A 10,255-nucleotide genomic window follows, 5' to 3' on the forward strand; every position below is an offset into this window, starting at 1 on the left:
CGAAAACAAGACATAACTACTTACCCCTGTCAATATTGGCACCAAGATTATGTCCAAAACAACATTCCTGGCCTGACAGGTGATGTAAAGAGTCAGTCACTTAAAGGATGTCCAATATGCAGTATTTTTCCACTACAGCTGGAATTGTTTTTTTTTTGTTTATTAGAAACTGAATCCCCTGAACGCAAAAACAAGTAGTTTTAACAGTACTCCCTGTGCCGTGACAATAACAGTGAAACTATATCGATGGCAAGTGAGCAAACTCCAACTAGTAACTAAATATTTGTAATAAATGTAGTGGAGAGGAAGTATAAAGCAGCAGAAAAAGGAAATATTGAATAGTACTTGAGTAAATTGTACTTTATTGTACTTTTTCTTTACTTTGGTTTATTTCATCACTGGTTGTTGGAAATTTTAACACAAAGATTTTCATTTTTACTGTAAATGAATATCGATCCCAAATATCAGTTTTCAGTCTCCTTGATTTCTAATAATCGGTATCGGCCCTGAAAAGGCCATATCAGTCGACCCCTAGTTCAACCTTCATGCAACTGATGAAATAAAAAATAAAAAAATTTAAATCTACAGATCACAAAAACAGCCAAAAGAAGTCCTGATAATAACGACCAAATATTGATTCATTTTCAGGATTTTAGCCCTTTAAATGTCAGGTTATTTACATGATTCCACTGTTTTTTTATGAAAAAACACAAAAAATGTATTTTTCTTAGTCTTTGACATGGAACATTTTTTGTTCTTAATGTGGTCTTTTATCAGCTGCATGAGGGTTTTATTAGTTTTGTCATGAGGCAAAGCACCCTACAGGACACAAGGGAAATAGCATGTATTTGTCCTGGGCCAGCCGGTGAGTGTGGGCTGTGTGGACTGTACCTGACTGCAGGTGGTGATCACAGGTCGGGAGGCAAACCGGTGCTGCAGCAGGACGACAGCGTCAAAGAAGAAAACAAGTGTTGGCAGTAAAATAAAGTTGTTTTTATTGTGAAGAATGAACTTTCTTGAAGCTGTATTGAGATATTAACACACCTTTAGCCAGTTTTAATACTCTACACTCCTCTTTTAGTTCCATATAAAGCCTGATGATGCCTTCAAACCCCAAATCTCCTCTCAGCTCTCGAGACTTTGAGCATTGTGCATCTTCAGTGGTGGAAGAAGTACTCAGATTCTTTACTCAAGTAAAAAGTACAAAAGTAATTCATTTATAATTTCAATTAATGTGAACCAGTTTTCCTGGATGGGAGCCAGTTCTTTGGCTGGTTCAACAATGGGCACTGGCTCAGAACCAGCCCCAGATCTACCTGGGTGGAAAAGGATAATTGATGTCTGCACACATCAAAGTGTTTATGCGACTGTCGCAGCAGAAGCTCAGACACCTCTTGTTATACTGTATATAATGCATATGTATAGATGCCATTTTTCAGGTCTGAGTTTGTAAAGAAATAGAGTGAAAAGGGGACTAATACGATAATACTTCTCCTCTCTACAGTAAAAAAAACTTAAAATAGTCCAAGGTGACGAAGAATGGGACAGACAGACAAATGAAAACATAATACCTCCGCTATCGCCGCGAGGAGGAAATTTAAAACAAATAACAGAGGTCAACTTATACTTCCCAAAATCAAATCAAAACTCCAAAGCTACATAATGCCCCTTTAAAATCCAAGCACACACTGAAACCTCATGTGATAAATACTGATCGAAGACCACGTCTAGCGTCCTAGAACCAAGAGTTGAAGAAAAAGAAAAAAAGGAAATCTTAGATGTTTTCTAATAATTTTTCGTAAAATTTGGACCAGATCCTTGTAAAGTAAGAAGTGAATCACTAACTCCTGAGGTGAAAATGTGTTCAGAGTAGGAAGGAGTTAAGAGTTTCTTAGACAGGAGAAATATTCTCGAAAGGCTGAATGACGGCGAGTTCATGAAACACTAGTTTAGATTCTGCAGGGACGTTTGTGGTCGATCTCATTACAGATGTGCTCACATCTGTCACAACACAGTAACACTTACAGCAGAAACTAAAGTGATCACAACACTGAGATATTAGGCAACTTTAATGTAAAAAAAACTAAATCATGCAGCAATTCATCATACGACTCCTCAAAGACAGTGACAAACTGTGATAAACTAACAACTAGAGCTTCATCTAAAATCCCCCCCTCTTCTTTAATAGCTGTCCTCACTGGTGTGCACCTTTTTAAAATCTATTTAACACAGACATTCATTATTACATCATGTCTGAACAGAGAACTTTCATGATGAGGCCGATCAATGTCAGTCAGTTCTGCCCGTTTTATATCAATCACAGCTTTTAAAAGAACATTTCACACCCAGCAACAGGGTCAGCCTCACCAAGATAAAGTTTGTTTCTTCCTGCTTATGAGTTGCTCCAAGAAGTTTCCTGAATCACTCTGAAACCAGAAGATTCAAGGCCTCAGGTGATTTAGTGTAAATTAACAAACTGAATCTGTAAAAAGTGAGGACATGTCTCTTGTGTAGGACATGTCTCTTGTGTAGAGGACAAACACTGGATCTCAGCAGCAAATGACGACAGAAGCTGTAAATATCAAATGTTGGGATTTTATTGATGATGTAAGTAACAGACTGGACGAGGAGGAAAGCTGAATGTTGATGGGGTTTGTTACAGAGGTAGAAAGACGTGGGTAGAAAAAGATGCAGTGATAATACTGTTTGTTTTCTTGGACTTCAGTTTATCACCAGAAGAACTGAGCTGTGACAGTGAGAGGACACGTTGGGATGTTTGATGGAGTTCAGCCGAGCCGACGCATTAAAATGTAAACAGGCGCTTGATTCATCTTGTATGTGGCATCTCACATCTTTAGTTTGTTCACACAAGATAAAACAGGCACATTTATAGTTAGCTGGAGCAGAGGACGACGAGGACGAGCAGCTTTCTAGAAGCACTTGCGGTGGACGATGGAGGGGCCGGACTCGTCGTACTCCTGCTTGCTGATCCACATCTGCTGGAAGGTGGACAGGGAGGCCAGGATGGAGCCGCCGATCCAGACAGAGTACTTCCTCTCTGGGGGAGCGATGATCTGCGGGGGAGAGGAAAAGTGACGATTACTACGAAGAACAGCTTTGATTTAAAACAAACAAAAGTCAAAGTTAAAGCTCGTCAGATCTCTTTAGCAAGTGTCTTTAGTCTCAACAAGCAAACTCACTTTGGAAACCAAGTGAAACTAAATTTAAACATGTTTAGTTTCCCTTCGCTGGAAACAAAACTTGTCCTTCCCTGATCGGCATCCAAAACTAATGTGTACCTTGATTTTCATGGTGGGTGGGGCGAGGGCAGTGATCTCCTTCTGCATACGGTCAGCGATGCCGGGGTACATGGTGGTGCCACCGGACAGCACAGTGTTGGCGTACAGGTCCTTACGGATGTCCACGTCGCACTTCATGATGCTGTTGTAAGTCGTCTCGTGGATGCCAGCGGACTCCATTCCTGAACACACAGGTGGAACGAGATTTGTGAAGCAAACTGCCGACATCCTGATCGCAGCAGAGAACCTCACAAACAAGACTTTAACAAAATACCATCTGAAGGCTACAAAACGCAAAGACTCGTCGAGCGGCCTTCTGAATCTTAATGTTGGAGCTAAACCGTTTGCTGAAGTTACACCGATGCGGAAAAGCAGACTTAAAGTTAGACCGTCCTGCTGGACTGACCAGGAGCTCAAGGAACCAATATCAGAAAACTAGGCAGCAGCCAAGTCCAGTGGTTTTAAGAAAAGGTGGACATGTTTGTTTTGAATCACTTTAGCGGTTCAGCGTCGCGCTCGCCACCCACCGATGAATGAAGGCTGGAAGAGCGTCTCGGGGCAGCGGAACCTCTCGTTGCCGATGGTGATGACCTGACCGTCGGGAAGCTCGTAGCTCTTCTCGAGGGTGGAAGACTGAGCAGCCGTCTGCATCTCCTGCTCGAAGTCCAGAGCCACGTAGGAGAGCTTCTCCTTAATGTCACGCACGATCTCACGCTCGGCTGGAGGTCAAGAGATGAAACATTTGTGTTAAACAAAAGTATTCAGAAGGAAGAAAAGCCTGTTAGAAGTAAAGCTCAGAGTTTGGGACGTACCGGTGGTGGTGAAGCTGTAGCCTCTCTCTGTCAGGATCTTCATCAGATAGTCTGTCAGATCTCTGCCAGCCAGGTCCAGACGGAGGATGGCGTGAGGTAGAGCGTAACCCTCGTAGATGGGCACAGTGTGGCTGACACCGTCACCAGAGTCCAACACAATACCTGCAAGACAAACGCCACATGATGATCTGCATCCCTCATGGTTCAACATTCAGCTGCAGGTCCTTTAACGGCCACTAGATGCTGCTCCAAGACAAACTCAACCCAAACTCCTCTGAAGACGAGTTATTCATGAGCAGGAAGTCGTCATGTTTGTGTTTGAGTCCTCACCTGTGGTACGACCGGAGGCGTACAGGGACAGGACGGCCTGGATGGCCACATACATGGCCGGACAGTTGAAGGTCTCGAACATGATCTGGAGCCGAGAGAAAGATGACAGGTGTCAACTGAAGAGCAAAACAGCAGCTGTAAAACGAGTTCTGACCAAGAAATTAAGTGTAAATGAGGTGCAGCTGGTAATATCTGAGTCCCGAGAGGCTTAAAGCTCCATCAAAAGGCGAAGATTTAGACGCATCGTTATACTTGTAGAAATGATCTCAACATTCGGATGGAAATCCCGTCCAGTCGTTGAATGTGGGCGGCCCTGCTGCTCGACTACCTGCGGGCACTCATTGCCCATGACCTCGTCAGGCTAAAGCCAGGAGAGTATTTTAGACTGAAAGAGCTTGAACGCGACTTTACAAGGCCAGCTAGATTTATTGCTTAAGGCTTTAGCTCTTGCATTAAGATCAAAATAAATCAAGACTTGAGTATTTGTTCTGAACACACCTGTGTCATCTTCTCCCTGTTGGCCTTGGGGTTCAGTGGAGCCTCTGTCAGCAGGACCGGGTGCTCCTCAGGAGCCACACGGAGCTCATTGTAGAAGGTGTGATGCCAGATCTGCAGAACAGGAGGGACAGTTGGTTTTACCATCAGCTGACACCACTTTCAAATAGGTGAAAATAAAGGTTATTGACGATGTCGTCACCTTCTCCATGTCGTCCCAGTTGGTGACGATGCCGTGCTCGATGGGGTACTTCAGGGTCAGGATTCCTCTCTTGCTCTGGGCCTCGTCTCCCACGTAGCTGTCCTTCTGTCCCATTCCCACCATCACACCCTGCACACACACAAACACGCCTTTACAGTCTCGTTTCACCACGTTTATCAGTGTGTTAGATTCTCACAGTGATGAGGCGCTCAGTACCTGGTGTCTGGGTCGACCCACGATAGAGGGGAAGACGGCGCGGGGGGCGTCGTCACCGGCGAAACCGGCCTTGCACATGCCAGAGCCGTTATCAACAACGAGGGCTGCGACGTCGTCTTCCATGTCTACAAAGAAACATACAAAGATGCTTTAGTCCTTTTCATAGTCACACCTCGTCTCTGAACTGTTACGTTTTGTTCAGATACAAAAGTAAAAAACACTGAAATATCTGTTACGTGTTTTTAAAAGCGGCACGCTGAATAGATTTAAAACAAGGAACTAAAACAGTAAAATGTGTCTGAAGATTTTAAACTGGCAAGAAATGCAGAACACATTTCAGGTGAGGTTACACAACCTTTCCTCCCAGCTCATCACCGACATGATGAAACTTGTTAGGGCGCGGCAACACGGTGAGACATGAAGCAACAGAATCAAAAACCCAAATATCACCACATTTTTTAACCAAATAAGTCAATATTGAGACAATACTGTAGGGAGGACTGTTTGTACTTAAAATATGAACACAATCAGATTTCTTAGCAGTAATCAGTAATTATTAAGTAATCACTGACTGAGTGTAAAGTAGCATCAGAACAAGTGAAACAGTCTAAGGTCAGGAAATGACGTCACTTTACTGTAATGATATGCACAAACGCCATATATAGTCTCTTACGATGATGAGATGTTGCCCGGCCCTAAAATGTGCCTACTCAGTTTTGGGAATGTCCGGAGTGATGCAACCTGCTCGTCTCAGCCAGAACCTGGCCGAGTAAACGCAGATTAAACAGTCAAGTGGCTGAACGCTGCACGGTCCTGCTCTGAAGCCGCTCTTAAACTTCAGGGACAAAAACCCGTTTCTTAAAAAAGCATTTTTAAACATAACTAAACCTGCAGTGGAATGACAGTTGTGTCGGGCGTGGCAGCTCAAGTCGTCCAACCTGCTTCACTCATGTGACCTTTCAGAGTCCCATCACCTCAGGGCTCCTCAAACAGGTTCAGGCACAACGTAACCTCAAGTGTTCAGCAACCGCCAGGCTCTGCTCAGTTATTTAAGGTTTTCACATCAACGGCAGCTTTTTAAAATGTGCCTCATGTGAGAGGAGTCAAGTTACTATGTGACAAATTAAATAGGTTTAATAAAAGTTCTGGAAGTTTTATTTTGTTGAGAGTCTGAAACAGGAAGTGTGATGCAGGAAGGAGCGGCCCTTCCCTCAGGGCATCTCCACACACACACACACACACACCAAATCAAGTTAAAACAGACCCACAAATAGATTTTAAAATCAATTATTGATCCATTTGTTATAGTTTATAAAAGAATCAGAAAATGCTTTTAACAAAGTATTGATTGTTACATAAAATCAATCCAGTCCGACTTCACTGGAAACATTTTACTGGATTCAAACTTTTTAACTTTAAGTTGTGTTCGTCTCATCAGATCTGATTTCTCCGGTTTCCAACTCAGAAACTAAATTATTTTAGCAGAACTTCTTTAAAACTGCAGATTTAACTTGTGGGGAATCATTTTAAATTAATAACTTCATGTGATCCATTGTCAGACTGCTGACGGGCTGACCCTTCCCCACAGCTCAGCCTCCTCCTCAGGTCACACCCGTTTCTGTGCAGATGAAAACTTTGTCTTGTCGCTTCTGTCACAAAGTTTAATCTCTAATTAATCTGTGCAGGACCAGACTCCCTCTGTGCATCCAGCCACACACTCATCAGAAGTCTGCTGGCTCTGACTTTTCTCCAGGATGAGCTCAAATCTGACAAACACATCGTGTCTGTCACACCTGCAGAGATTCTCTGTCGATGAGTCTGATCAATAAATCAATCAGCTTGTGTAAAACTTCCAGAAGCACAGGTGTGTTAGCTCTTACCTGTGCAGGTGAGTCTCAGGTGTGTCTTGGTGAAGTCTTGCGGGTGTAGCTCTGCCCCAGCTGTGCTCGGTGAATGCAGCCTGGACACTCACACCGCACCGGTTTTATTCCCGCGTGCGGAGCTGCTGGCGTTGTCCATAAAAGGTAACGTTCTCTCAGCGAGCGCTGCCATTGGTCCAGGTGAGCAGGATTCCTCAGGTTCTCTCAGCTCGCGCTTTGATTGGCTACAGCAAGCATCTGTCAAGGGAGTGGGCACGCGGGACGAAAACCTGTTACCCCCGGAAAAAAACAACACCCCGCAGGATTTTTACTGAATTCACAGATTCCTCCAGAGCAGGAGGCCGAGAGGGCTGCCAGACCGGAAGTCACGGAAAGACTAAGTCTCTGTGCAGAAGAAAGTTCACTGTGGACCAGAAGACAGAAGCTGCGTGAAGAGTGGAGATGACTGGGAGGAGAACCTGTTATAATATCTTAATTTTGTAGTTCAGCTTCAATGAAAACCCCTTAAAGGAGCAGTTCACCCAAAATATATAAAACTCAGCCATCGTCTCCTCCTGATGATATAAAGTCAGGCTCAGCCATCGTCTCCTCCTGATGATATAAAGTCAGGCTCAGCCATCGTCTCCTCCTGATGATATAAAGTCAGGCTCAGCCATCATCTCCTCCTGATGATATAAAGTCAGGCTCAGTCATCGTCTCCTCCTGATGATATAAAGTCAGGCTCAGCCATCGTCTCCTCCTGATGATATAAAGTCAGGCTCAGCCATCGTCTCCTCCTGATGATATAAAGTCAGGCTCAGCCATCATCTCCTCCTGATGATATAAAGTCAGGTGAAGTCTCGTAGTCCACAGAACATTTCTGAAGCTTCACAGTAAAACAGAGTTGCAGCATTCTGCTGAACACCTGAAGCAGCTGGAGATGATTTAAAACGTAAAAACAACCAAAAAAACATAATAAAATTCTCCAGAACTAAGTTTAAACTTTGCTGAATCAGCTGTCAGCACTCCCTGTTTGCAGTGAACCTGTGGACGTACAGACAACCATCACCAGATCACTTTGATACTGAAGAAAACTTTAAAATGTGATGTTTCTAAGGCAAGTTCTGCACATAAATGAGCATCAATTCTAATGCTGAAATGTTCCTCATTGCTGCTTCGCTAAAAGTTTGAGTATTAAGTAAAGTCTGCTCAGATCAGGTTGTGATCTCTTCTCTCCTGCAGACTGTGGACCGATGATCCCACACCACTTCACAGTGTTGTAAAACTATTGCTGCACCTCCAATACAGAAAAGTGATTTTTGATCCACCGAGCCTCCCGAACATAAACACACATGACATCACAGCAGTGGACTTCTTCATGTTTGTGTTGTGACTGTTATCTGAATGACATATTCAGGCTCTGTTAACCTGTCACTGTCAGCAGCAGATGTTTAAAGTCTGTTTCAACTGATCCACCATTGAACCAGTCACCACAACATCGCCAGACTCCCTTTACAAATGTAGTGATTTTAAGAGTTGTTGAGTTAAAACAAACTTTGTAACGTAGTGAAACTCTGTCTCTGACAGACTCTGAATCATTGTCTCCTTCTTGTGAATTCAGCATTAAATGAAAACAGTAAGTTGTTTGTTTCCTTGTAAAAAGTGTGAGTTTGTGGCAGCATGGCTGTACCAGCCTGTCTGCTTCTGTGTCTAAAGTGCTAAAGTCTTACCTGCCAACATTTAGCAGCTGTTTGAACACACTGTTTACACTGATTTCACCATTTACACTCAATTTATGAAAGAAGAGACATTTTATTGATCTAAACATGTCACATTTTCTGATTCTGTCTTTGTGTAAAAACATGTTGTGTGTCTGTTTCAGTGATGTTTATTTGCATAAAGAGCAGGAGGTGACGTCTGATCACAGGTGCTCGCTCAGGACGGATGTTAATATCAGAGTTAAACATATTCTTGAGTTGGAACCTGAGAAAACCGACTCAGAATTATTGACCTTCAGTTTTTACAATGGATTGTGACGCCCTGGCTTCGGGGGAAACCCTGGTGCAACATGAAAAATGTGACTCCCCTCCTCTCAGAGAGAAGCCGGTCTTTAAATTGCAGGCTTGGAGGTTGGAACCAATCAGCAATCAACTCACCTGCAGCCAATCAGACACTCGCACAGGTAACACCACAGAAGGAGACTAACACACATACATGTGTGGAAAATGTTTCACAGGATGTGTCTTTGTTTTTATTGTTTTGATTGACAGAAAAACAACATATCACAGGTTTTTAAAACATATTTAATTTAAGGCCTTTATTAAATATGGAAAATACGGGAAGACAAACTCAGGCATGAAAGTCAAAGACTTTACGGTCGTAATCAGGAGTTTGGAAATACTCAAGGACACATCAGGAACTGACACATTAAACACTGACTGGGATCATCTGACGGACTGAAAACTCCTGTAGCTGTAAATTCTTTCTTATCATATGTATCAGACGTTTGTGAGCATTAAACAAAGTCTAACTGCACAAAGTGACTTGAACTGTAGACGTCACATGCATCTCGCTGAAGGATCTAAAGATTCCTGTGAAAGTCAGTCTGAGCCTCGTCTCGCTCTGCAGGTCTCTGCATGTCAGACGTGGCCAGATGAAGCTGCTGATGGCAATAATGAGCCGCTGGGCCCGTTAAGACCCCATCCACCCCCCTCACACTGTGGGGGTTTCTCACTGTTGAATCATACCGGGACCAGGACCAGATCATTTATGGATGTAAAAGTAGCTTCAACGTGCAAATACTCTGCTGCAGATTTCAGTCCTGCAGTGAGAGTCTTTCTTTCTGCTGGAAGTCAGCCTGGTTTTATGCAGGGTTGGTGAAATAGTCCTTTAAATGAGCATTATCGGCTACATCTACTTCCTCATCATGCCAAATATTTTTCATCATTGTGGTTAGATGAGGTGGAGCTACTGTTAACTACTGCTGGATGACATGGATGGAAACTTGGGCTAAAACAAGTTGATGACGTAATAATAAGAAGA

The 10,255-nt window shown here is 43.3% G+C and overlaps 1 protein-coding gene across 1 annotated transcript; it reads right to left on the reverse strand.

Annotated features, from left to right (window-relative positions):
- Window positions 1-2,581: 2,581 nt before the first annotated feature.
- LOC311261151 (actin, non-muscle 6.2) lies at window positions 2,582-7,347 on the reverse strand. The gene is made up of 9 exons (XM_084359560.1): window positions 7,235-7,347; window positions 5,355-5,479; window positions 5,139-5,267; window positions 4,940-5,050; window positions 4,442-4,526; window positions 4,112-4,273; window positions 3,827-4,018; window positions 3,300-3,481; window positions 2,582-3,074 (listed from the first exon to the last, which is right to left on the reverse strand). Exons 2-9 carry the CDS (start codon window positions 5,475-5,477, stop codon window positions 2,931-2,933), a joined length of 1,128 nt encoding a protein of 375 aa, XP_084215686.1. The 5' UTR covers window positions 5,478-5,479; window positions 7,235-7,347; the 3' UTR covers window positions 2,582-2,930.
- Window positions 7,348-10,255: the final 2,908 nt, after the last annotated feature.

Source organism: Pagrus pagrus (genome assembly GCF_965226575.1).
Source record: "Pagrus pagrus genome assembly, chromosome: 8".
Lineage (NCBI taxonomy): Eukaryota > Metazoa > Chordata > Actinopteri > Spariformes > Sparidae > Pagrus > Pagrus pagrus.

What these genes read in the sequence shown, in the direction of transcription:
- LOC311261151 (XM_084359560.1), bottom strand. Translation starts at nt 5,477, where the DNA reads ATGGAAGACGACGTCGCAGCCCTCGTTGTTGATAACGGCTCTGGCATG. An exon ending in ACTGGGACGACATGGAGAAG is followed by an intron (nt 5,051 to 5,138) that starts GTGACGACATCG and finishes CCTGTTCTGCAG; the next exon opens with ATCTGGCATCACACCTTCTA. An exon ending in CTACAGCTTCACCACCACCG is followed by an intron (nt 4,019 to 4,111) that starts GTACGTCCCAAA and finishes CTTGACCTCCAG; the next exon opens with CCGAGCGTGAGATCGTGCGT.